The sequence below is a fragment of the Meriones unguiculatus genome, chromosome 11, assembly GCF_030254825.1.
Source record: "Meriones unguiculatus strain TT.TT164.6M chromosome 11, Bangor_MerUng_6.1, whole genome shotgun sequence".
Lineage (NCBI taxonomy): Eukaryota > Metazoa > Chordata > Mammalia > Rodentia > Muridae > Meriones > Meriones unguiculatus.
Genome location: NC_083359.1, coordinates 86,801,825 through 86,829,208, shown reverse-complemented (window position 1 = coordinate 86,829,208; position 27,384 = coordinate 86,801,825). Strand labels below are relative to the sequence as shown.

Sequence of the window (27,384 nt, the reverse complement as noted above, 5' to 3'; positions counted from 1 at the left end):
TGTTGTGTGACTTTTCAAAGCATTAGGTAGGTTTATATGGAATAGGGATATTGAAAATAAGAGCACTTGAAACAAATGCTGTGGGTACCAATGATGCATCATAAACATCATTTCAACTGTGAAAATGAAGCTCCCAGGCTCAGGGGGGGGAGACAAACAGTTTATGATTCTTCTGCATCTCTGAGTCTGCCCACACTGCACAGGACTCCACCTCCCTTGCCACCTTCTGGTTCAAATCCAGGACACTGTCAGAAACTTACAAACCCCAAACTAATGTACTGAGGGAGGGGAGGGAGGAGCTGAGGTCTGCTGCAAAGTTTTTCATGTTTTCTTTACTTGTTCATCACTGTTTAACATAGCCACAACCTCACAAAAGCAGCTTCAAGCTTCTTTCCTAACTTGACAGTGGTTTTGATCTCCATCACTGTATCCCAAGGTCTGCAGGCAGACAGCTGGCTACAGTGCTATTTCAACAAGGAAGCGTCTGTACGTGGGAGTTCCTTATATGATCTCATAAGATAACAGTGGGCAGTCAGTGCCCGTTCAGACCCCGAAAATTACAGGAGGAAATGAAGTGCACTCTCGCACACTGGTAAGTGTCTGTTAGGAGCACTGTGGTAGGTTGGCTGGGGGGGATGTGTCTTCGTTTCCATTCCTACAGGAGTCTGCAGAAGGCACATGCTTTCTAGGTGAAGTGAGCTAGTTAGTGCTAGCCTGGTTAGGTAAGTTGCAAACAATGTGGGAGTGGGAGTGGCATGTCCTCCAAGACTGTGACCATATTACAACATTGGCTTTCTACAGTTTGAATGGTAAATGGTCTCCTCTAAGACCAGATGGCAGGAGAAAGACTTCTTTTCAGTCCTTACCTCTGCTTCCATGGGAATGTGTGCATTACTCAGTCCACAGGAGGGCTCACTGAGGGAGGTACCCTGTCCCCACAAGTGGGTCTCAACCATTCCTCTCGTCTGTGGTAGTAGAGGCTAGGTGAGTAAGTGTGGGGTTCTCTGCCCACCACTTGTCCAGGAGCTGTTGTATACCTCATTTCTAACTCGTGACTGAGTGACTTGCTTTAACTTCCTCTCAGCCCTACAGAGTTGCCAAGTCTGCCCTCCCTCTTCTCAGCAACATTAAACTCTGGCCTATAGCATCACTAGACCTGTCACCTAGGGTGGGACAACCCCTCTCCCCACCCCACCTCAAGCCTCTGAATGTCTCTTTGAAGCTACTACAAACTGAGGGCAAATTGCAATCTTGTGTTTCTTTTCATTGCCAGGGATCTTCACAGGTCTCTTAACATGCCTCCCCACCATCTTGCCTTCAAGGACTGCCAGCTGGCCTCTCCCCAGTCTGCCCCTTATTTCTAGCTGCTGGATACACATCAGCTTCTGTCCTTGCCTTTTCCAAGTGGGGTCAAGGCTGACATTTCCCCTCTGAAGCCTTGGGTTTCTCTTCATTGCCAGGATTTGGTAGAAAGGACACCAAAGGTTCATTTAAGCTGATTGCCGCATATACATTTCACTTGTTTCCTGTGTGACATGACCAAAAAATAATTCCAAATCTTTAAGTTTATATTATTAATATTATAATTATTATTATTATTTGACAATCTTATATCCAACGGGCTTTCTGGACGCTGCATCTCTGGCCCTTTCAACGTTTTCTTTGAATGTAGTTCTTAACTTGCAATTCCCATCCCCAAAGTTGGGGAGAAAAAAGCTTAGCCAGCCCAGGTCATAATACTGCTGCTATAAGCCAGGGGAGGGTGGTTTCTTTGTTTTGTTTTGTCTTTCCATTTCCAGCCAAAACCAAAGATTTCTTAATGATTGTATAAACTCAAAACAAACAAAAAAACCAAAGAAAAGGGAAGTCTTCGGCCTCAACCCAGTCTGTGGTGTCCTGGCACTTCGAGGCATGCCCAAGGATAGGTGGGGACACTTGTGGCCAGCTCAAAGGGGCAAGCAAGTTTCTTTCCAGTTGAGGGTTTTGTTCAGGTGCATGCTTAGTATTCTTGGCCCTTACCCGCTTGGTGAGCAGAGCATGCATGAGAGAAATTGGCACATCTGATTTTACAAAAACCAAAATCCCATCACCATCACAACTCATGGGACCCATGTGATGGCAGCCAGGGTCACCCCCAGAGCTTAGCACAGAGCCTTAGAGCTGGGAGTTGCTACAGGGTGGCCACAGACTCCACAGAGTGGGGAAGCTGAAGACGCTGGCACAGGATTGGCTGCTCTGCTGGGTGCTTTCACGTCTGGGCAGGGTCTCCACCCAGGGCCCTTCTGAGCCTTCTTTCTCTTTTCTGTTACTGGAACTGCTTGGAAGTGGCTGTCCTGTCTGTGAGGAAACATGCAGAATGATTATCAGACTTTATCTTACGTGTAGTTTTGTTTCCTTTTGCAGCGCACTGTGCAACTATGCATTGTATTTCATAACCTTTGTGCTAGGTAGATGCCGGTGACTTTTTAACTGGGGTGGGTGGGCTAGGGAGTCGCAAATGAAGGAAATTTTTACATGGATCTTTCTAATCTCAGTTGATTGGGGGAGGGGGGGTTTTGGTTCTAGGGTCATACAAGCTCTATCCCAAAGCAAAATCCAAATGTTAATAATACTAGCCTGATGCAGATACCAAAGACAATTTCTTTCCTGCAGAACCTTAGACTTGTGTATTAAGTACGATTACCCAGCACTTGCATTAGTCTAACCTCAGTAATTCCAAAGCTTAGATGTATATTTTGGTATATTTCCAGGATATTAAAAGAAAAATGTCGTTTTAACTTCTTGTTTGTTTCAGTGTAATGCTCTTAAAGTCATAGCATGAAATAATTGAGCTGTCTTATTCTTGGTAGTTTGAAATAATAGTATTTTTGTATGTTTTGGGTGTGTCTGTATGTATTAACATAACAGTTTTCACTGCCTAGGTGTTGATAATAAAAATGAAAGATTCTGAGTGTACATACTATTCAGTAACAATCTCCATCAGTGTCCACGTGAGCATGGGCTCACGACTGCCCAGCTGGGGTCCGCTTTTAAAGAGACGGTGATTGTGTTTTTCTGAAGATGTTTATTTCTGTCTTTAAGAATCTTCCCCACTTCTTTTTTTCCTTCTTCTTTTTTTTTTTAATTAATATTGATTCAGGGGTGTTTTTCCACTGTTGTCAAGGGAGGAACACAAGGGGAATTGGTACCTTGGCCTCCCAAAATATGTTATTTTATGTACTTTAAAATGTGAGTTTGAGTTCTTCTTTGTGGAAACTTACAATATGATGTACATGATTCTTTCCGGAATTGTGCAGCAGCTTTGCTGAGGCAATGGCAATTCCTGAGTAGTTACTGGGTGTCCTCTTACATTTCTCCTTAAGACGACTTCGCAGTCTGGGTGGCTATTGTGGAGCCTCACTGCCCCAGAGCGTCTGTAGCCATTTCTCCTTGGATGGAAATATTTTATCAAAATCAGCCGATAGCTTGGAGCACTGGCCCTTGTTATCTGTGCCCCTGGGAAATGTGTTTTTCTTGGTTTGGAAAACCTGAAACACAAACAGTTCAACTTGTTGGGGATTAGCTGATACCTCCAGAGGCCTGGGGAAATGGTGGGGACTATGAGCGGTGCTGTCTCTTTAAAAAGTGCCCTTTATGTGATTGCCCCTCCTGGGGCTGCCAGAGGCGCTGGGGCTTGGAGAGAATGTGCGGATGCCAGTGAAACAGAATGAAATGGTGGGTTTTGTGTAGATGCATTTGTCTGCTGTAATTTTTATATATATTAAACTTACTGTAACTGTACAGTTCCAATTTCTGTTGTAAAACATTAAACCATTTTCCAAGTGTTTTCACATTGTCTGTGTCTCTGTGAGGTTGTTGCCCTGGTGTTCTGCTGCTTTACACAGGCATGTGCACAGCTACTCGCAAGGACCCTCCAAATCACTTCTCCCCACCGCTCTTCCTGAGAACCTCAGAACCTAAGCGCTTTAGCCTCATACTCCCCACCTGGCTTTCTTAACAAGCTTTGGTCACTGTTTTTCCTTCTCCAGACCCTCCGTGGGGTTTAGTGGAACCCCGAGTTAAGGAGCAGTAGTCTCCTTCAGAGCTGGCTGCTTTGTATGATCAAACACGCAGGCTTTTGACTTGACGCTGCAAGGATCCTCAAAGCTCAGTCTCACTGTGTGTGACAGGGGTTGAGCCTGACTCTCCTGGCTCTGTTGGCTTGCCTGGCTGACTAACAGGACCAGGAGCCTCCAGCATTTCTTCCCAGGCCTTGAACCAGGAATGGTGAGAGAGAATCCCCTGACGGTGGCACATCCCAACTGGCCTCTCGTCCTGCTGTGTGCCTAAGTTTCTGCCTTCTAGACAGCTAATCATCTGGCACCTCTTCCAACCACCAATTGCATAAGTAAAATGGAGTCCTATACTTCCCCCAAAGAGAGAAGACTTGAGCTTTTGGGAAGTGCCCCTGACAGCCGTATGCTGGCAAGACCCCATCTCAAAGTGATAGAGTGTCAAAGCCAAAAGACATACAGAAGCCCTGCCTTTGGCTCCTAAGTCAACTTTTCCCCCCATTCTTTCCCTTCTAATATTTATGTCTTGCATGTAAGTCTGTAAAGTTATTTTTTAAGGTAATTTCAAATTTGTAACATCCTCTTCAGTAGAGACAATGGCATCTTCATACCTAAGAGACTCTAATAAGGACTGAGACTGTGACAAAGTAGCTGTATTTTAGCTGCTTCCAGGGCCGCATAGGACTCTCCGTGGGGAGAGGTGATGAGGCACCACCCTGTGAAGAGCCGTCTCTCATTCCAAAGACCAGGAACAAGTTAATCAGCCCTCTTTTTTTTTTTTTTTAAACGATACATGGCTTTACATTTTAACCATGAAATAGGACTGTTTGTTTTAAACCCTCTGAACCAAGTGATAGTACTCTAGTAGTATCCACAATAGAAGATTGGCCCTATTACAGAAAGTTGACTGCCAGGCGTCAGGCAGGGCAGGAGTCCTGCCTGTCCCAGAAATAAGCCGTGTCACCTTGGACTTGGTGACACATCTCCCAGCAACTCTGTCTGCTTCCCTGACTCTGACGTTGTGAGTCTGTCTGACCTGCTCAGCTCCCTCACAGCTGGCTTTTTCTGTATTTATACTGCAGGTAAGATCCTCTGCCCGGTAGCTCACTGCCAGCTCTCCCCTTTGCCTAAGAGACACGTTCATAACAACTGGGTCAAACTCTTATTTTTCCAGCCATCTTCAATCCGCTGATCTTGATATGAGGCCCAGACCAGGCCAGGATATCAGACACACTGTCTAAAGACCCTAACCTCAGCCTTAGGGGTGAGTGGACAGCCCCTGCAAGACCGGGTTGCATATAGAAAGCCTTTCTATATATGCTGCTAAGATTGTTGGAATCCCTAATTTTCGGTGCCTTTTAACAGATAGCCTTGGATTTCTGTTTTTGAAAAGGGTACAGATTTCAGTTTTTCCTCTCTCATTAGTTGGGCTTGATGAACTGGGGAGTTATGTAAGAGACGCCCCACTTAGAGAAGGCAGTACTGCGGTCTCTTGGTGAGGGAGGCTGACCTAAAAATAATGCTGTCCATGCTCCACCCACATGAAAGCCATGGCAGCTGCTGTCACTCCTGGATGCTCTGCTCAGTGTTACTCCCCCGAGCTGCTCTCCACCGTGAGGTTCACGTCGGGAAGCCCTTCCACCATCCTCTGCTGCTTCAGTTAGAAGGCCAGGCCTCCATTCTTTGACTGGGCATTTCCCCGTATGGAGGCATAGCCTAATGCTGCATTCTGCACAGACACTGCCTCCTGGCAGCTTTCAAAATGGCTTCATGTACTGGTACCTATCTAACTGAATCAGTAATTTTTCACTTTCTGCAGAGGCAGCCTACAGATTTCTTGTCTCCATCACCACCCCAGGCTTCACCACTGAAGTAAGGCTTCAAACAACATTTTTAGCAAAGCATTTATTATGCAAAATAGCGAGGCTTTATTTAGCAAGCCAGTATAAGTTAAAACCCAGGAGATGAGCAGGTTCTCCATCCACGGTCACAGGCACTTTAATTATACCATGAGGTTGCAGTCCACTGACTGAGTCTGTCATTGTACCTGCAGACCTGGGTGGTCTGGGTCTTCCTGCCACTCAAGAGGGGTTGAACGGAGTCCCTGGAAGAAGGTGGGACTTGCTCGTTTTCTCTCACCCACTTGGCTTAGTTCATTGTCGGTGATGACATCCCGCTTTCCATGCCTCTGTGCGCAAACCATTTGCGCTCTAAGAGCATGGTATCCATGAAGGTAAAGCATCTTTCCGTTACTCCCAGGATACCTGGCACAATGGTAGGGAGATGTGGAAAGGATGGAAGGAGGCCTGCTCCCCTGCATGTGGCTTTTCTTTCAGCCATCACTGGCCGACACTTGCCAGGGCTCCCTCAGACCTTTCACAACATGGCCTAATTACATGTTATCTTGCCACTGGGAAGGATGACAACAGAAGCCAGATTTTACAGCAGGAGCAAAGCAAGTCAATACCAGTGGAACAATGCACACACAGTACCCGGGGCTTCTCTGGGGATTTTACAAAGCAAACTGAACTCAGCTATGAGAGGAAGTATGGTAATGCCCCACCCCCAACCCCTGGCTAGGGCTTGGCTCTGCAGTGAGAGGGGCCTGCCAGAAGACCCAAGAACAGGGCTGTGGTATGAGACTGAGAGGGACTCTCCCTTTAAAGAGTCCAGGGATGACATTCTGTGTAGGGTGCTTTGGAGCTGTAGAAGAAAAACGTGATCACTGGAATCGTCCTCTTCATAAAACAGTGGCTGCGAAATTAATAAACTGAACTGTAAATGCTTTGTCTCTGTCCTTCACAATTGACGTCATCAGGTGGGGCCTGTGAGTGGGAAATCCCTTGGCTGTTAGCGAGGGGGCAGGGTCTGCATATGCAGGGCATCATAGGTGTCCTTGGTGGCAGTGCTGAGCCCCTGGTGAAAGCAAATCACAGAACAATGAGCAGGAGACCACAGGTACAAGTTTACAATCTAGCTCATCCGTGGTTCCCACAGCCGGGTTCCCAGAGCCCGAGAAGGTCCTCTCGTGCCACAGGTGGGAGTCTTGCCTGAGAATGCTGGCAGAAAGATGGGCTCTGAAGCAACCCCTTTCGATCCTGATTCTTGCTCCTTCCTCAACTCTTTCTCAATACTGTGCTGTGCAGCACCAGGACCCATGAGACTTCCCATCTAACCAGAGGTAGGCGGCTTCCCCATGTCACGTACTGAGCAGGAATCTGGGAGATACCAGAGAATCTGGTACAAGGATCCACAGAAAAGTCTGGAGCAGCCACAGGGAAAGTGGCTGCTCCTTGACCTCAGCCCGTATCCAGGAGCTTTTAGGCTTTGGGCCCTGTGGTATATTCTTTGGACAGGGGGCCTAGGCTAGACACCATCTGGCTGGAAATCCTCTCTCCCTGTTCCAGGGACTGGAAAGGCAATGGTGGCCTCCTGCAGCTGCCAGTGAGCAGCTTTGGCTATCACGGCACTCAGGCAAACCCAGCAACAAGAAAGATGAAGCCACTGGCAATCCCTTTTTAGAAAAGTAGGTTCTCTGCACATAGTTTGCATAATCACTTGCACTGATTTACATAAACCAGGCATCTAATTACAGTAACAGTTTTTCTTTTGAAACTGCCTTTTTGTTGTTCAATCTTCCTGCCCATTCTCTTAGGTCTTACTAAATCTTGGAATTGGGGGCAGAGCTAAGCTAACAGTAGACAAAGGAAATAGTCACCTATGTAGGGTGCTTTTCCTATTTCTGCCTGCACCTCCGGGGCCTCCCTTGCCATCCTCTAGATAGCTGCTATTGTCTGCCCTACCCATATGGCATGTGGCCTCCATAGCTGAGTCCCCACCCAGCTGTGGAAACGTAATGGCAGTGGACTGGCCTCTGGTCTGCTTGTGTGCCCTGGGCTTGCTCCCCCTGGCTGTTGACAAGACTGGTATCACCAGGAAGCAAGCGATGGTAGCTTCAATGTTACCCCATGTCAGATGGTACTGCCCGGGACGGGGCAGCAGCTCTCACCTGGTAAAGACCATCGTGGCCCTTGCCTCTTCGCCTCTGTGAACCAAGATTAGAAAGGAAGAGAGTCAGCAGCCGCACCTTTGCTCAACTGCCCCTACTTAAGGGATCAGGATGGAATGTTTCCTGACCAGCATCCCTCCCTCCCCCAATAGAGAAGGGGCCTGAGGCCACTCGGCAGACCTTCGCCTCCGTAGAATAAGGTGACCCGTGGATCCGATAGGGGCCCAGTTCATTCTGCCCAAGTCAGATCTTTGGGTTCTGGGCAGCATATATTGCTGGCTGCCTGGAATAAATGGACCTCCCCATGACTCCGATATCTTGTGCCATCGGAAAGGCTGACTGAGAACAGCAACCAGAAGATGGTTCTGAGCTCTGATGCAGAGCCAGTCCATACCCTGCTCCTTCTGAGGGAAGTTCAAGTCTTCCCTGTGGAAGGCCCTGGCCACACATGCACAGGGTTGCACAGGGATCCCAACTCAGAGGAACTCAATGCTCTGGCCTTGGTATTTTGAAATTCTTATGAAATCATTAATGAAAAAGGGGCCATACACTTTCATCCTCCTCACCCTTCCCCCACCAGGGGACCCCATGGCAGCTGTCACAGGGGCTTTTCTCAGTTGGAGGAGAAATGGGTGGGAAAGGAAGACTGGCTGGAATGTCTGAAAGACCAGAAGGAATCCTGGGGCATCAGGGAGCAGCAGCAACTCACCTCGCCTTTCATCCCGATCTCACTGTAGGCCTCTGCCATCTTATCTTTCTGCAGTGCCTGGAGGAAGAGAAGTGGCACACCTCTTAACTGATACAGAGTGGGCCTTCCCCCAGAAGCCTCTGGGTTCCCAAGCTGGCAGGCTCCAGTGGTCAAGGCTCCAAGCCTTATCCATGCTGCCCACAAACAACTCTATACCGTGCTTCTCAGCCTGCTGGTGGAATCTTCTGATCCACCTGCTCTGTACACTAGACAATTCAGGTTAGACGCAGAGAGAAAGGCTTTGGAACTATACATCAAGGCTCAGGGACAGTCTCAGGGACAGCGACAAGAAGACAGAGATGAGGTTTTGGGACACTGCTCAGCTTAAGGGGGCTTTCTGAAGCCACCAGCAGGTGACACATGACCATCCAGGGAAAGGATGGCCTGGACAGAAAGACTGGAGCCCCTCCTCCAGCCGTCTTCCAGCTCTCTGGGGTGAATAGTAAAGTCTCCCGTACTTACGTTGTATACGCCATCCTGGGGGTTCCTCCGCCTCTGCTGAGGAATAGAAAGGGGCAGAGATGAGCTAGAAAGAATCCAGGCTGGAACACGTAATCAACCCCCCATGCTGCCTTACCCACTCACTGCCTTGCCCTATGGCTCAGCTCTCAGTCTCCTTACACACACACACACACACACACACACACACAGCCTTGTTCAGGCTCGCCTTGGGCCCTGGCTGCAGCTCCACAGCTGACGCTTGGCTACACACTCTTCACATTCCCTCCTGGGCAGACCTTCCTCTGCTGATGGTCTTTCCGCCCCCTTGCAAACGTAACCCCACACGCATCACAAACTGAGACCTGGCCTGGGTCACCTCAGTCAGGGCAGAGCCAGCAGCCAGTCAGTGCTCATCAGGTCCTACTGAGATGTGGCCACAGAAAAGAATGGCATCCTCCCTCCTTGCCTTTCCCAGACGCCCTGAGAGGTTGGAGGATGGACTAGGGGTTGGGGATTTCCTGTTTGCCACACCCAGCACAAGACCCAGGCCTGAGTGGACGGGCAAGAGCAGAAACACTGAGGACATGGGTAGCTTTCAGTAGTACCGACCTTAAGCTGGGCATCTGTCCTGAGCCCTGCCTCTAGTGGAGCAGAGGAATCACCCAGCCCTTCCCCTCCCTATGGGGGTGGCGTCTACAAAGCCAAGAGAGCACGGGAACCTGGAGCCTGACGTGGCCATGTTCTGAACATGTCGTAAACATTTTGAATCTAGAATTCCTTCTCCACGGCTTAGCCCTCCCTGTGTGTATCTGACATCAGGGCTCCCATGGCACAGTTGGTGCTGCCACGTGTCGGCCAAGGATCGGCAGAGGGGAGGTGGACAGAGCTTAGACGTGAAGGCTAGAGTGACACACTAATGTACCAAGGTTCCTCATGAGGAAGGAAGGCAGGGGGCAGCGGCAAGCGGGTCTTTGTCATCCTCTTGTCCTGTCTATGGTACTGTGGGTCTAGAGCCCACTCCGCTGGTATGAGCAGCCCTCCCTCAGAGCCCACACACCCAGAGGCAGAGGCGCTCCCTACCTGTTTGCCTCCCATCTCGGGATCCCGAGCCCGCTTCTTTTCCAAAACGTCGTATTCCTCTCTTCGGCCTAGGTTGAGCTCCTAGAACAGGAAACAGGACCTTGAGGGGAACGGGGCCGTATCAATTGAAACTACAGTTTGTTTTTCCACCTGATGGCTCCAAAAAAAAAAAAGTTAAAAAAGGAGCAGCATAAAGGAAGGTAAGAGATACCTCAGTGGGAAAGGCACTAGTCTCAGTCTAAAGATCTGAGTTCAGTCTCCAGGACCCACACGGTGAAAGGGGAGAATTCCTCTGAATTCATGTTACACACAGAGAGAGAGGAAGGTGGAGCACAGCCCAACAGAAAGTAAGCGTAATGTTTACATTTTATTTATGTTACGGGCATATGTGTATGTCTGTGTACCACATGCCTGCAGAAGACACATCCAGTCCCTTGGAACTAGAATTACAGGCGTTTGTAAGCCACCACGCAGGTGCTGGGGAAAAGGCCAGGGCCCCTGCAAGAGCACTCAGCACTCAGCACTACCTCTTCAGTTCTGGTAAATGCAATTTTTGGAAAATTACAGGGGCAAGAAAGGTGGCAGGAACTCCTTCATCTTCATGCCAGCACCTCAGAAAATACCCACTACCCTGATGGCGCGTGGCAGGAGCCCCAAAGTCAGCACGTGCTGGTGTGTCTAACGGGGTGAATAATACACTTTCATTAGCAGGTGTAACTGAGGCTTCTAGAGGGGGGCCCCCTGCACTTGTGTGATCCCCGCGCGCCCCCTCATCACTCCCACCCCCTTACCCCCCACCCCCGTTCTGCAGCCTTCGCAGACTGCAGGTGGCTGGAAGTTCCCTGAAGGCAGGGCTGTGCCCCGCAGCTCATCCTTGAAGCTCTTCATCCTCACAGCAGCTCCGTGGGGCAGGCACGATAGCTGCTCCAGTCTAAGGGTTAGAAGCCCGAGGTTCAACAGCTTGCCACCCGGCCAACAGGCCAATAGCAAACGCTGTGGACCAGACTGGAAGCTGAGCCTGGCTTTGGAGTTTCTTGAGACCAGGCTTTCCAGGCAGGTCTGCAGAGGTGGAACTTACGTTGTAGAGCTGGTTGGAACCCTGCTGGTAGGCGGCAGCATCTGCACTCCCGCCGAACTGCAGGAGGGGAGAGAGAAGAGCAGCTTAGCACCATCTCCGAGAAAGCCATCATCCTCGGGCTGGCTACAGGGCTGAGCTGGGGGACAGCACCTCCGGGCATGGTGACAACCTTGTTGCTGTGGCTGGCCCTCACAGGGTCCCAAGGCATGGTAGCTCTCTTCTGAACTCGGTTGTCCTTTTTCCCCCGCCTGTGACCTGACTGTCTACAACTTCAGTCTTGGGAGAAGTTAACTATCCCAAGCAAAAGGCCCTGCTCCCACCCCGACCCCGCACCCAGCGTGCAGAGGTGCCAGGTTCTCCATCCGTGCCTGCCGAGAGCCAGGAGTACTCTCCTGTGTCCCTCTTCCGGGGACCCTGAGGACGCTCGGAGTAGACAGTGGCTACAAAAAGCTGTCTAAGCCCAAGGGCACCATCGCTCATCCAGCCTTTTCCTGAGGGGGAGACATCGAGGCTTGCTTAGTGTCGTGAGCATGTGCCCCGAGCTGGCATGACCACACATGCCCCCTAAGCTGAGAGGAATTACAGGGTTTCACAGAGTCGGTGCTCTGGGGAGAATCTTACGGATCAGCTAGAGATTATTTCCAAATTTAAAAATGAGTAAAGAAATAAAGTAAGACTTTCTCAAATAAAATCTGATGCCCGGAGGAAATGTGCTATCGTGCTCTGGGAGGGATCCAACCTCTTCTGTCTCCCCAAATGTGTCCTTTCCACAAAGGCCATGGTTTCATGCACCTGTTGGGAACCAGTGCTCTGTCCACCGCTCATTTGCAGATAGGGAAACTGAGGCTTGGAGAGAAAAGCTGATGCGGCCTTGATTAGCAGCTCGGCAGCGGGCCCGAAGAAGAGACCTTTCACCTTCTTGTCCTTAACTGCCGCGTGTAAGCCTTCTGTTGGCCAACCGGAGCCATGGGACTCTGGCATCCAGGCATGGGTACCTATCCTCACTAATGCACCCAGCATTTGTTAGCTCACTGTCCCTCTCACCCTGTCTGCCACAGACAGATACCCCACCTCCTCAGCCCACCCACTGTGCAGTCTTAGCTGTCACCTGCCTTGCCCGTGGACACCAAAACAAAGCCCAGGCCTGAGACTCTCCCACCATACATCCTCCCGGTGGAGGGACCCACATCCTCCCTCAAGAGCCCAGGGAGACCCACCTTTGCTCTCAGGTACAAGGCCGTGACAATGATTCCGTAGATCAAGAGGATTCCATCTAGCAGGTAGCAGAGTTTGGGGTCCAGCAGACCGAAGCTCTGTGCCGCTGTGCCAAGAGAGGAAACTGGTCAGCCATGCTCAAGCTTGCCAGAACACATCCCTCCTTCCCCAGACTGACTCTATGTGACAAGGACAGTGGGTCCTACAGTGGCCAGTGTGGTACCAGGTGTGGCCACAGAGCCTGAGAAGGACAAGGGGGCGCTCGGGGAAAGATGAAAGCATCTGCTGCGCACGGAACTTCTGCCTTGGTGACATGGAAGCCCTGCTGTAAGTGAGCCCTCCCATCAGCTATGAACCATGACCCTCAGAAAGGTGCCAAGGCCTTGGTAACTAAGGCCTTCCCACAGAGGAGAGACTCCAGGGGTTAAGAAATGTGGGGCTCAGAAATTAAACGAATTGAGTGAAGTCACCTCAATTCAGTTGTCAGTGAAGTCTAGGTGTAGTGCCAGCACCGAAGAGGCAAGAGGATTGTGAACTCGAGGCCAGCACGTGCTGCCTAAGTTCCAGGCAACCTACGTATTCCAACTCAGGGCCTCTCCTGTTTCCTCTCTCTCTCTCAATCCAGATTCAATGGGCTCCTAACGTCTCCTGCCTTTCTGATGTTTGATCCTGACGTCGCTCCCACCGGGTAAGTGTGCCGCGGCTGGATCTGAGAAATGGACCAATGTCACAAGGCCCCTACTCTGGGGCCTGAGAACCACGCAAGCAGAGGTCACTATGGCTTTCCAGCGTGTCTGCAGAAGCAGGAGCGCCCTCTGGTGGCCGCTGGCCAGCCGATGTTGGGGCAGACGCGGAGGGCGCTGTCAAGCCTAGCTGTGTTATTTGGGGGCAAGGAATCCTTTCAGCCGCCTCTTCTGAGAAACGGGTTGAGAGTCTTCAGTGATGGTTCTGTGCGGTGCTGTGGCTTTGAGCGCAGTCATTAAGGCCTCACTGGATCGCCACCAGAAACACACTGAGAACTGTGCAGAGGTAGAGGACACAGGCGGTGACAATGCAGGCGGCCTTCCGTCTGCCCCCACATGCCACGGAAGCGGGGCCCCAGTCACTCCGAAGGATATTGGCACTCTGCGGCCCCACAAAGGCTCCACCCTTCCAGGCCAGGCTGGAGAGAACTCACTGTCCTTCTCCAGCTGCCTCTCATAGTCCAGGATGGCCTTGAACTTACTACATTGCCAAGGACAACCTTGAATTTGCAGTGCTCATGCCTCCACATCTGGAGTGTTGGGATTTACAGGGGTGCTCCGTCATGCTTGGTGGTCTCGGAGCTGGAACCCAGGGCTTTATGTTATCAACTGAGCCACAGTCCAGCCCTTCCTTCTACCTTTTACGTCCCATGCTCCCGCAACCTCACAGATGCTGTCTTGTTCCCGCCACGCCCACCTCTGCTTCGCCAGGCTCCTCCCCTGGGCTACCACTGTTGGCTCTGCCCAGCACCTGCAGAAATCAGAACCCTGAGACCCCGGTGATGATCAGTGAGTGTGGAGGCTGCAGAGCCTATAGTTTTCTAAATTCAGACTTCACTTCTCGTGCCTTAAGCACTGGAGGCCGATGGCTGCATCTTTTTCATTTCCCCTCCTGCCCCACCCCCATCCCCGTGGCCAGGATGGGCCTTCATCACATTTCCTACAGTTGAGAGGAGGGTATGTGTCAGTGATGAGGAGATGCTGGGCCCCATCCCTAAGGCTGCTCTTCTCTGATAATGATCTAGGAAGCGAGCCAGCCCGCAGGAAAGGCCACCGAAGCTGTGGTGATACTGTCTTTTAGGGCCAGAGAGATGTCAGTGGCGATTTACAGCGTGGTTGAGATTCATAGAGAGAGCCAGGAGAAAATCGCTCAGCCGCCTGTCGTGTAAAATGAGAACAGAAAAAATACTGGACAGTAAATTTAGAACAAATAAGAAGTATTTCTTTGTGTTGTGCAGAGTCAGCACTGTAGGGGGCAGGCAGGGAGGCGGGCACTGACACCCCCCCACGCACACCAGATGAGTAATAGGGACAAGGTTTCTTACTTTCTTTTTAAAGAGCCACATAGTTTCACGGCCAGCGACAAAAGTGCTGCTTGTGGAGTTGGCAAGAAAAGGACATTAACCCAACCCTTTATCAGGACCGTTCCTTTTCTCAGTCCGACAATGTGTGCTGAGATCGGTGGGCCTAACTGCACTGCTAGCTTGGAAAATGCCAGGCAAGGACTCAGGTCCTAAGTCAGTCACATAATTTATTAACCCTCTGTTGGGCATTGGCTCTGTGCCAAGGGCTGCAGAACTAGGAAGAGGCTGGGTTGGGGGCAGGGGGCTTCCACTGTGTCCCCTGCCACCTATACTAGCTGTGTTGGTCCTAGAAAGTAACCTCAATTCTCTGGTCCTAAGGGCCTCTGTCCACAAAACGGGGTGGGGGCACTTGTGTTTGCCTTAAGGGCTGTAGTCAGGATGCTCTGACAGGTGGCCTGCTAAGGACAGGTTTTTTATTTCCTCTATTATTCTATTTCCGCAGCAGTGTCTGATTTTCGGGCGTCCACACCGGCGACAGCTCTTCACAATGCCATTTGTCTTGGTGATCGTAGGATCTTGCCACCCTTGGTCCCAGCTCTTTCCTGTCCCCCTCCTGCTTACAGACAGAGACCTGACCTCCTCTGTCCCTGAGGCACTTTCGTGCCTTCTTCACATCTTAACCACAGCCCATCCCTGGCAGAGAGCCCTCAGATGCTTCCCAGGAGTTATTTAGGGGCCTGCCACTGTAGCTGCTTTCTAGAGCAAAGGGAAAGTCATTTCACCTTGCACGCCCGCCCATACCGTGGGAGCATGTACGGCTGCATGCTCCTGGCTCCAGGCATCTTCAGCCTCAGTTTCCTCACTGGATGGAGGGAGTGCTATTACTTTTCCACTTGGTGCCAGAGGGCTAGATGCAGCTGTGCCTACCAGGTGAGGAGCCTGGCTTGTCCTCATGATACCAGCTAGCACGGTCATTTCTATTTTTACTTTAAGCCCGTGAGTAAAAAGCTGCTGCCTTTGCCTTGTGGCGGGACCCCCAGGGCAGCTAGAGACAGCACGAGGAGTAGTTGTCCGAGTACTTGTCAATTCAGATTGTCCTGGGTCATTAACAAGAGTGAGCCTCGCCATCCCCGGATGCCCCGTGATCACTCTCACAAGAGCCCTGGTTCCGATGTCATGACACGGAGCTTGAGAGGGCAGCCTAGGGAGACCTGAGGGCTGACAGGCTCTCCTTCCTCCAGGGGCATGTACTTGTCAGTGTCCCCCTTGGGGCTCATGCTTCTGGCCACGGGGACTGGGTCCTGTCAAAGCTGTCAACATACCCTGCTGTGTCCTCACACCAAAATCTTGTAGCAAATCTGGTTGAGGAGCTGGTCATCTGCTCTCGACCCCCTCACACCATCTGACGGCAGCTTCTGCTGCTAAGGAGGCTCTTATCCTGCCCTGTTCATAGCTCAGACCACGAGACTGAAGCCACAAAGCAACTTCATCAGGAAGCCGGCCAGCAAATGGCAGAGCTGGAGTGTCCGCCTGGCTATGGACACTCCCTCGGCCCTCAGTTTCGGGGGAACCTCATCTTTTGTGGGCTCCAGGAATCCCACCTACTCGTGAGTGCATAGCCCTTACATGGGACGCTTGGTCACAGCAGTGTGTGACCAATGTCAAGCAAGTGCTGGGGAACCCAGCCGGTTCATTCTGGCTTTCCTCACCTGGCACGCCACTAGCCACAAGCCCTGAGGACAGAGCATGGGCCTCTGAGGCAGAAAGACTCTCAGAGCCAAGGCCAGAGTCTGTTTCTCACTGGCTTGGTTTTTGAGGGCTGTCTTAACTCTGAGCTTCAGTCCCCTGCCTGCAAAAATGGTTTAATGAGGCACCACAGGGAGGGCAGAGCAAACGAGGCCAAGCGAACAGAGAGGGCCCAGCACAGTGGCACGTGCCGAGCTAGCAGGCCTCCAGCGGTGTGCCCTTGCCACACAGAGGCTCTGTGGGTACACGCAGCAGAAAGAGTAGAGGATGGGCCCTCTCCTCCCCTCCTCCCCTTCAGGCTGGGTTTGGGGGCAGACTCTTCAACACACAATGATGGAACCTGCCCCTCTGGACCTTGGGAGGATAAAGTCAGACAGCTAGTCGTGTGGAGGGCCTGACCCACAGAAGGCGCTCCTTCCTTGGGCGCCTTCTGAGGACGACACAAGGCTCACATCTGCACTGCTTTGCCTACGGTTTAGAAAGGCCATCCGCCTTGCATGGTCTGGTTTAAACGCTCCGAGCTACATTGTACAGTTGTGTTCTCACAGATAAGAAGCCAGGCTCCCAGAGGTCACCCCGCTGGGAAGTTCCTGAGAGCCCCTGGAGCAAAGCTCCTTCTACCCCACTCTGTCCCAGTGCCTCAGGGATTCCTTTCATCTGCGCAGCTCCAGACCTTTGCAGAGACTGCTCTGACTGGTGCTTCAAGCCTTCCCTCGAATCCACGTTACTTCCCCCTTTGGAGCCCTACCCTGGGACACCCCCTTATCCCTCACCCCACCCCCCATCTTGCTGACATCCATCCCCACCCCCAGTCTCAGACTCAACTGACATTGTAGGCTAAGAATTCAGAAAACAGGAAGTCACATGTTCTCAGGAAGGCAGTGGCAGCAGCGGTGGGGGTGACCAAGCAGGGCAGAGCACTGGACACGGTGCCAGCTCACTGACCACAGCACAACACGGGGGCACGTAGGCTCTGCCGTCAGGCAGGATACTTGCCAGACACACGGCACAGCGGTGCAGGCCCACTAGCCCAGGTCCCCTCTGTGGCCAGAACCATGGGCGAGTCTGATGCTGCCGACATCCCGGTGACTCTAACCCCTGGGGAAACTGAATCTCTGAGCTGCTCTTAAACACCACTGAGTATGGCTCTTGGGGGTCTAGCTGGTCCTCAGTGGATGCCCTTTCTTCTCCAAGGCCATTTACAAGTCCACACAGCACGTCATTTCCCACTGTGCGTTACCCCGGCCTCCTCTCCCTCCCTCCGTACAACTGCGAGCAATTATGAAGCTGCTGCTAACCCGGTCTCCGCTATCTGCGAACCCCGCATTCCCGTAGACAAAAAGATTCCAATCCCAAGAGAAAGGGACTGTTTTATTTCCTAGACATACAGTGACTGTGGGCCGTGATTTTCCCCTTCTGTATTTTTATTTCCATTGAAGTTGCGGTCTGTGCAATATTTTTTTACATTTTTCTGTGATTGCTTATTTTTTTCCTGTTTTCAAGTAAAATGAACTCATAAAAGTGCAGAAAGGTAAGGAAAACTATCAAAGCCTCTCCTAATTTAATGTGCAAACACAGTCATTTGAAACTGCAGTAGCAGCTTGCCCTTAAAGGTCTGCCGTTTGTCACTTACAATCACCCTGAATCAGAACATTTTTCCTGAAAAAAAAAAAAAAAAAAAAAACCCAAACAAAAAAAACTTGCTTTTCTTCAGTCTGCGTTAACATTAACATTCAGTCTCATATAACATTTCATGTCGTTTTATGAAACCATGCTTCATATTTCAGGGTACTTCATAGTTTTACTGACTATCTTAAACATGTTCAAATCTGTTTGTGTGTGTGCACATGTGTGTGAAACAGCAGCTTGCCTTCTTGGTTTTCTCCACCATACAGGTTGGAGGGATTGAACTCAGGTCATCAGGTTTTCTAGCAGAGGCCTTTCTCTGCGGAGCCAGCCCCTAAAAAAAAAACCCTTTGTAATGGCCTTCTTGTAATCCTTTCACTATTCTCCAGGCAGAGTACATAAACTACATGTAAACACAGCACATATATAGGGGTGGGTGTGGTGGGAGGCAGAGGCAGGAAGATCCCTGTGAGTTCGAAGCCATCCTGGTCTACAGATCAAGCTTCAGGCTATCCAGGGCTACATAGTGAGACCTTGTCTCAACAAACAAACATACAAAAACAAAAACAACAACCAACAATGCATATATAGAGAGCAATATGCACGTGTGGTGTGTATGTCTACATATCTGCACACATCTACAGACATGGGGAGAGCCATCTCTTCCTCTTGATGCCAGCTTGGCTACGCGGCTGCTCACTGTCACAGCCCTGGTCGCAGTAAACACTGGCCCCACGCCTTCAACTCTAAACGCTTTTATAGTTGTGTTCCATCTGATGGTGACAACAGACGGACGGAGGTAAACTGGGCAGCCTTGATTTGTTCCACTTTGCAAATAAAGGGACTGAAGGTCAGGGAGGTGAAGCGCCTCTCCTGTGGTCCCGAGCACACAGAGGACAGAGCTTGACAGAGAGGCCAGGCCTCCTCAGGCCTTTGTTCTTTCTCTCACATTATACTCCGCACATTAGCACAACTTGAAAGACATCCACTCAGCTCCCGGCCCCTACGTCCAAACGCTAGGCGGGATTTTTTGCCATTTCTCTGAGCATGTACCTTATTCTAGAGAAAAACTCGGTTTAAAGGGGTGTGTACAAAAATGATTATTGTATCATTATCCACAGAAGAAAAAAAAAAACATGAAAATAACAAAAATGTCAAAAAAAATAACAAAAATGTCTCCTGACTGGGAACCTGATAATTTATGGTATATTTATAAAGCAGTTTAAAATGCCCACATAAGACTGGGAACGTGGCTCAGGGTTCAATCTATAGCACACGTAAGCCCAGCAATGAGAAGTGAGGCCCGAAGGGATCAGAAAATCAAGGCCAACCTGGTCAAAAGGAGATCCTGTCTGGGGAGGGGGGAAAAAAAAGACCTCATACTGACAACAGAGCTCTCCCTCCATCTGTGCCACCACAGAAAGATCTCCAGAATAATCGGGTTAAAAATAAAAGAGCGGGATGCAAGCTCTAGAGATATCTATAGTGATTGCATGTAAGAAGAGAAACAGTTAGGCTATATAGGTGTGTGCATAAAATTGTACCTAGGTTAGGATAACGAAGATAGCGGAAATAAACAGTGGTGACGGTTGCGTGGCATTGTGGGTATTCCTGCCACTCTGTCACACTTAGAAATGGTAAAGATGGAGCTCAGAAGGAGCGTTCTTTCTCGTGTGGGCCTGTCTTTAAGCCCCAGCACTGCCTCTGCCTCCCACATACATAAGATTTACCATAATAACAAAGTTAAAATACTGAGGTGGACTATACATACACTCCACAAAAAAAAAAAAAAAAAAAAAAAAAGAATCATCCAGGTGTTGTTGGGAAGACGGCTCACTCAGGAGGTAAAGCGCATGCTGCTCAATCGTGAGGACTTGAGTTCGGATTCCCAGAATTGACATAGAAGCTCTGTCGGCGCCCTAGCAGGAAGGAGGGGATCCTGAACTCTCCCCAGGTTTCTGGGCCTGGGGCTTAGGGCTGCCTGGATTACCCAAGGAAGGCCAATGGAACCAAGGGAACCAGGAAGGCAGCAGCTCACGCTCTCCCTGGAGCTGATCTTGGTTGCTAGGGCACTGGGTGTGGAGAGGTTTTACAGCACCCAGAGCCGAGACCCAGGTTTCTGTAGCCCAGCTTGCCTTTCTGCAGCTCGGCAGCTCCCGGGGGGGGGGGGGGGGGGGGGGGGCGAGGGAGGGGAGCTGCGGGTGGCCCCGCGGGGACCCCCTCACAGGGCAGGCGCCTTCGTCGGCAGCTCTGATGAATCAGGCTGTGGTCGTGCCACCCCGCCTCGTCCCGATTGGAGGCTGCGGGACGACGCGCCAGACGTGGACCGTAAAGAGGGCTCCACTCGCCACCTGCCCCCCGTGGACGCGCTGGAAACGAGGTGCCCCTGGGATTTTTCCCTCTGGCCCCACCTCGCGCACGGAGCGGGGAGGGGACCTCAGGGATGGGGCCCGCGCGGCCCCGCTCGCTGTCCGGCCCGGGGCTGTGTCCCGCCCGGGGCTGTGCGGCGACCGCGCGGCACCCCTCCCCCGCCGGCCCGCAGCTGGCTCCCTGCTCGAGGTTTCCTGTCGAGCCGCACCATCCCGGGCCGGGTTATCGCCGGTGATCTCCCATCTGAACGGCTCCCACGCCGCCGCAGCCGCCCCCACTTGCGGTCCCTTTCCGCGGAACCGCACCGCCCCCGGCCCGCGGAGCGCTCGGGGGGCAGCGGGGGGTGGGGGCAGCTGGGGGACTAGCTGCCTGACGTCGGGGGAGCCTCCCGGGGTCTCTTCTCCAACAGGCAAGGAAAGGGCCAGTCCCGGGAGCCTATCTGGCCTGGGGACGGTGCCCAGAATAAGACAGGCCCACGCGCACGCCTGTCCACGTTGGCCTCGGCGGGGACCGGGTGACGGATCTTCAGCTCAAGGCTGGGTTGGGCCGAAACTGGCAGCTGGGGGCTGCTTCCCCCTCCCCCAGAGAGTGGGGGTGGGGGAGGAAGCAGAAAGGCTCTCAGCTCTCACACAGGGGGGACTCCAAATGTCGTCAAAACTACCACTCTGAGAACCGAGAGCTCTGAGGGCTTTCGTTTCGAAGCCCAGGGCTTCCCTGGCTCGCACAGCCAGCTGGTGGAGAGCCACCGGTTTCATTCTCCCCCAGATCTCCACCCCACATCTTTTTTGGGGGGCATTCGGGGGGTGGTTTATCCGGAGTATAAACTGGAACGCGATATGCCTAGGGCTGTGTGGCCTCTCATTTGCAGCAGAAGCAAGGGAATAAACAGCCTCGGAAGAGACAGTGGTTATCCTGGGATCGGCCTGTGCTGGCATTCTATGAGTTGAGCTAATCAGATCTCATGAGAGGGCTCTCAAGAAAAACTGAGGATGCACGTAGTTGCCAATAATAATAATAATAATAATAATAATAATAATAATAATAATACAAAAAAAAATGGGTGGATGAGCCAGCTACTGGGTGTGTCTGCCTTTGAACAAGAGCCCACCAAGTCAGTACGAGGGTTGTACAGTCTGGTTTGGTCTTGTGTTGGAATCATTTGGACCTCCAGAGGAGGAATGTTCAAAACTGTTTGCTGGCGTTAGATACCTAGCCCTCTTCCGGAAACACCACCTTCTGAGGTGGATAATCTGAAAACGTCTATAAATGAGTGTCCCTGAGTGTCGGCAGCCTCAACAGGCATCAGAGCCTACGTTCTGACCCTTCGTTGTATAAATAAATGCCCAAGAGGACTATGATTTTGGCATTGTAAGAGCATCTTGTTCATCTCCGACATTGTGTCCGGTCAGTGCGGACACTGTACCTTATACCTTTATAAAGCACACGAAGGTGGTCCCAGAATGCTCTGTTCTCCTTCCAGCCCCACTTTTCTGAGGACCGGATGGGAGGCTGCTAGTGACAGCCTCATACCTGCCGGCCTGCTTAGGAGTTGGGGTGTGTGCCCTGCTCTGTCAGCCCTGTGGGTGTCCTTGTTTTTGGAGTGGTTAAGCCACTCTGGGCAGTTTAGAAACTCAACAGGTTGCTGGGGTCGGGGAGGCTGTGGAAATGGGGTGGGGGGTACCTCAGTCCCTAGCATATCCCAGTCCTTCCTTCCCATAATTTGTCTGTCACTGAGAACAAGCCTAAACCCCCTGCAGACCAGGATGACAGCAAAGGAGAAAATAATGGAAAAAGAAAAAAAAAAAAAAAAAAAAACGCTGCAGCCAAAATGAAGCTGGAATCTTTCCCCTGCCTAGACCTGACTGATTTAAGATGGATCGGGAGCAGACTCAAGCTCATCTAAGCAAGCCTGGAAAGGGAGCCCCGCTGTGGTGAGTGATGACAGAGCGTTCCCCACCCAGATACGGCCTATGTGGTGTCCTCCCACCTTCAAGCTTCTTCAAGCCTTTCTCAGCTTTGCAGTTCCACTCAGGCCTCCTCCCCGAGAACGCCAGCCCACACCAACCTCAAAAGATGTCGTGTTTTGTTTTTTCTAGTGCAAGGAGCACTTTATCCTAGCTGTTCTTTTCCTGTTCAGCAAACTTCATGTTGCCTCAGGACAAACACCGCCTTTGTGAGTTCTTTCCCTTCTACCTGATGGGAAATCCAGTTTTAGGCAGCCCCACTCCCCACCTCATTAATAACATAATTGCTTGGATAATTAGGAGACTGACAGATTAGTTTAAGGTCATAATGCCGTAAAATAAGTGTATCTTGTGGCTTACATTTCAAAGAGCCTGTGTGTGAGTAGAGACTTAAGAGAGATCTGTCCCACCTCCCACACTCCACGGTCAACCTGTGGGAGCTTTGGCCAAAGCTGACACTCAAGGTGTGTGACCTTTGTAAGGTTATTTCTCCTTGGTTTCTTGGCCTCCTAAATCGTTGTTAACAGAGTAACTTGTATGGTTTTGTCCTGCCCGGGGTTCAAAGGTAATCATCAAGAGAAAAACTGTTTAGGATTGCTTCAGGAAGTGGTTACAAAGTGTCAGGTTCCCAAACTGCCCTTCACAGTTCCCTTTGATCCAGCAGTTGCAGGCTTTGGCAGAGGTTTGACACTCTGAGCCCTAAGGAAGGTTGACCCCTCATGTTTCTCTGGTTGACACAGGCCCAGGCTGTGATGAAGGGTCTGCCCTGCTTTTGACACAGGCCCAGGTGCTATTGTGGCAGGAGTGCCCGGGGCCAGCATCCTTCTGACGGCTGATCAAAAAAACAAACCCAGCGTTCACCTGAAGAGGCTGCCAACCTTCTGGGAAGACCAGCCAAACCTCCCTCCAACTCACCCTCGCCTTCAAGCTCTACTTGCCAAGCTCTCCTCTTTCAACATTCAGCGCAAATGTTTCCCATCTCGGCACATTTCTGTGCTGTGTTCAAGCAAAATGGGCTTCAGTGAGGTGCCTGTTTCTAGGCTACAAGGTAACCTAAAGTCAGAAATCGTGGGGTAAAATTACAGTTAAACAGGATATGGGTTTGGCTGGCTGGCCACCACACACCTGGAGTCCTAGCAGTTCAGGTGCAGAGGCCGGAAGATCATTTGTGTCCTGAAGTCGGGACTGGCCCGGGCAACACTGGCCACAACAAAACATACAAGATTATTTTCAAATAATATGTTCAAATTTCAATTAGAAATGGATGTAATTGTTGATCTTTTCAAAACACGTTAAAAAAACAGCCCATTCTTCTGGATCTCTGTGTTTGTTTTATATCGACAGTTGTGTCCATTGTTTTAAATATAGCCGCCCTGAAAAAGCGTCTGGAGGTTGGAGGAAACCATATCGAGCCTGTTATTAGAACCTGTAGCTAACAATGTTCTGTTTGGCGGTTCTCAGAACTTCCTGAGTGCCAAACTCCAGTTTCAAAGTAAGTTTGGTCACTATTTTTTTTTTCTTTCTTTCTGACATTCCGCTGTTCTGGGCCCATTTCGATGAGAAGTCTACCCTTGTTCAAAACAAAACAAACCCAACCAACCAACAGCAACCAAAACAAACCCTGAGAGCTCTGCAAGGTCGCAGACATATTTCATTCGCTTTTTATCTCTCACTAGCCAACGCGCTGTCCCGGGCTGTAACAGTAGACCGGAGGCCTGGGCTTTGCACCTGTATCTGCGCCTTCTGGGCTGAGCCCAGCGTGACCACCTCCCATCCTTTCTTCCAGCGCCTACACTTCCCAAAAACCTGTGACACGGCTAAGTCAGACTAACACTAAGAAGAGGAGCCGTGCACGGCAAAGCGTAAAGAGCTTTTCTCTGGTCCTGCGTTCTGCGGGGACAGGCTGCTTTGCTGGGGAAAGGGCACTCTCATATCCCAGCCTCAGTGAGGATGTCAGGGCCGCGACAGCGACACAGCAATGCTTTCCTGGAGGTGGGCTTGTCAGTTTGGCAACCCTCGGGTGCCCAGCCCACGCCCGGGCTAGCGATCGCTCGCCTGTGACGTACTTCGTGTGGATCAAAGGCCCACAAGCCTGCAGCTGCTAAGCCTCGCTGGGGAGCGGGATGCTGCGAGTAGGGGGCGGCGGCGGTGGGCGGAGATCCCGCCTTTGTGGCTGCGCTGTCCCTCAGAAGGAGTGCGCCCCTGAAGGCGGCCACACCCAGCCTGGCCGCCCCATGCTCGGTGTGGGGTGCCAGGGTAGCCTAGGGCAAGCCACCCTGCTCCACCTGGGGTGCTCTTGAAGAGTTCAGGACCCCTGAGCGTCACAGTCTGCACCCTAGAGCTACTTCTGTTGACTCTAAATCTATGTTTCTATATCGTCCACCAGAGAGAGACATGGGGCCCGGGGGACGGGGGGTGGGGGAGAAGGGACAGGAGAGGGGGAAGGGGGGCCCCCCGACGGTAAATAGCAAACCCTCAACAGTACTTTCAACTCTGGCTTGTGAAATTATGGGTTACCTGGCTATTCTTTTGTGCCTCTCATTTAACCAGCCTCTGCAGTGCACGCAAATACGCAATTTTGAAATGAGAGAAAATGGTCCAGGTGCCATTTTACAGCTTTCATCAAATAGACCTCCTTCTACCAGCCTCCAGCCCCATCAATTCTCAACTGCACTTTAGGTCTGTGAATACCTAAATTACACTACATTCACAAACGTGTGTGTGTGTGTGTGTGTGTGTGTTGTGCTCGCGTGCGCGCACACACACACACACATGCACAATCACGGGACAGGAGGAGAGGTGCTGCAGAAAAAAGGGCAACTGACAGGATACTGAAGTTAAAAGTTGGTTCTGACCAATTCACTCATGAATACAGGAAGCTGAATAATTAGGAGGGTAAAGTTACAAGGGTCTTGGAGGCCCAGACAAGCTGGTCAAACAGCCATCCTACATAGAACCCGGGTACTCTGGCCACAGGCGTCTCTTCATGCCCAGGAGGGTGATAACTTCTCAGGACCAGGGCTAAGTCCAGGGTGAGGCTGCTCTGAAATCCCCAGTCAGTGCTGGGAGCTCCTCCCAGCCCCAGCATGGTCACAGAAGAGGCAGCCCCAGCCTGGGAGTCAGCCCCTTCCTTGCAAGTCAGCGGCTGCTGGTGAAGATGTCAGCCCCTGCCCGGGAGTGCAGTCTCTGCTCTAGGCTCCTTGATGCTGCTTCCCATCCTAGGTTCTGCCTGTGTTGTCAGAACAGACCAAGACCAACCAAGAAGAGGTCAGACTGATTCCCCGGCTCCCGTAAAGGTCTGTCCTCCCTTCCTGCAGGGCTGGGGCCTTTTCAGCTGTCCACCTCCTTTCTTCTCCTGGATCATCTTGTCTTCAGGCCTATGGACCTTCTCCCTCTAGATTTTTCTCTCTGTTGTATCCCCTTTGCAATTCCCCCTCAATCTTATTTTTTATCTGTCATCGACTCTTGCCCCTTTAATTCTGTTGGCATTGCTGGGGTAGCATGGCTAGTTCCCTCTGACAGGCTTGGGCAACTTGCCGCTCTGACCTTAAGGACCTAGGGACCAGCTCCCCGGGGACCAATAGCCACTTGGCAAACCTTACATGAGGTGCATTTGGCTGTCTGACATGGAAGGTTGTACTCCATGCCCTGCTATTAGGAGTCGTCCAGAGAATTGCAGTTGAGTCTTACAAGGTGACCAGTGACCTGGTGCCAGCAAAGCTTTCTGACTCCCCAGGCCAGGTGCAGACAACAAGCTCAGAAGCCCACAGTCACGGTCATTCACTGCCCTTTAAAATGAACATGATAGACTTTTAATCCCAGCACTTGGGAGGCAGAGGCAGGCAGATCACTGAGTTTGAGGCCAGCCTGGTCTACAAAGCAAGTTCCAGGACAGCCAGGGGTACACAGAGAAACTCGGACTCGAAAAACACAAAAGCCAAACCAAACCAAACCAAAAACACACACAGCTCTCAATTAGTCTCGCTCATTTCTGCCTCCAATCTGACTGTAAGTGCTAAAGGGAGATTTAGATGAGCTAGTCCACTGCATCTGAGTTTACAGTTTGCTTCTCCTTTCTCTTGATACCTAGTTAGTTGAAGCCCCAACTGATTTGTTGTTATCTATTAGTCAAACATGAAATTCAAAGAGTCATTATTTTAGGGAACGAAATGTAACTTTTAGCAACTTTGAAAGAAGAGATCTCATCAAAACGACCACTGAAGGACCTAGCGATGGCTCAGCAGTTCAGAGAACTGACTGCTCTTGCAGAGGACCCAGCACCCACAGGGTGGCTCACCCATCTGTTTTGTTACTCCAGTCCCAGGGGTCCAATACCTCTGTGGGTACTTTATGTATGGGGTACACATGCTGGCAAAATACCCGTAGACATAACACAAATTAACTTTAAGCAGGAGACTTTTTTTAATTAGATCCAAATCTACATAAGGTTATTTCCCAAATCTATTAAATTAATAGAAATAACCACCTATTGCCTGACTAAAATCACTGGGTCATTAGCTGACGAGTTTGCCTTTCCTGTGAGTACTGTAATCTAGAGATTTATAGGAGGACGTCCAGAAATACTGAAAAAAAAAAGGGGGGGTTATTTAGTTGACTTTGGCATTTTGAAATAGGATGTTACTCAGTAGCCCAGACTAACTTTGAACCCCTGTATCCTCCAGCGTGGGACTGCAGGTGGGGGCCACCTCAGCCAGCTGGGATGTTTTGTTTGTTTGTTTTGTTTTTAATGTTTTTGTTTGCTGACTTAAGAAGCACACACCCGCTGGAGATGGCTTTCTCGTTACTTGAGGAAACAAAACACCTCCAGAAATTCCAGCGCTGGCTAATAAGACACATGCCTTCAATAATAAGTGCCTCAGACATTGTATTTCTGCAGAATGTGCCAACTGTGGCCAGTAGCAATTGCCTTTGCAGTGGGCAATAAAAAAAAATAGATTAAAAAAAAAACTGTTTTCAAGGTCCTCTCCCGTGAGGAGCCTGATTTATA

The 27,384-nt window shown here is 50.8% G+C and overlaps 2 protein-coding genes and 1 long non-coding RNA gene across 11 annotated transcripts in view; 2 read left to right on the top strand and 1 right to left on the bottom strand.

Annotated features, from left to right (window-relative positions):
• Pou2f1 (POU class 2 homeobox 1) overlaps positions 1–3,825 on the top strand; it is a 142,491-nt gene extending 138,666 nt beyond the window's left edge. For all 8 annotated transcript variants that reach the window (XM_060364613.1, XM_060364611.1, XM_060364608.1 and 5 more), the window contains one exon: positions 437–3,825. The gene's annotated coding sequence lies outside the window, so the exon portion shown is untranslated. The remainder of the gene's footprint in view (positions 1–436) is intronic.
• A 2,117-nt stretch (positions 3,826–5,942) lies between these two features.
• The window catches only part of Cd247 (CD247 molecule), a 69,381-nt gene continuing 47,939 nt past the window's right edge, over positions 5,943–27,384 (bottom strand). The window contains exons 2-8 of one of the 2 annotated variants that reach the window (XM_021659146.2): positions 12,626–12,729; positions 11,409–11,465; positions 10,331–10,411; positions 9,272–9,307; positions 8,771–8,827; positions 8,062–8,097; positions 5,943–6,968 (exon numbers count right to left, since the gene is read on the bottom strand). In XM_021659146.2, the coding sequence (XP_021514821.1) occupies positions 6,903–6,968; positions 8,062–8,097; positions 8,771–8,827; positions 9,272–9,307; positions 10,331–10,411; positions 11,409–11,465; positions 12,626–12,729 (437 nt within the window). In that variant the 3' untranslated portion in view covers positions 5,943–6,902. The remainder of the gene's footprint in view (positions 6,969–8,061; positions 8,098–8,770; positions 8,828–9,271; positions 9,308–10,330; positions 10,412–11,408; positions 11,466–12,625; positions 12,730–27,384) is intronic. The other variant, XM_060364615.1, reaches the window with a different exon arrangement.
• On the top strand, positions 20,253–23,694 carry LOC110562428 (uncharacterized). Its single transcript, XR_002477240.2, has 4 exons — positions 20,253–20,422; positions 22,269–22,343; positions 22,509–22,585; positions 23,117–23,694. It is a non-coding gene; the product is annotated as an uncharacterized LOC110562428 (long non-coding RNA).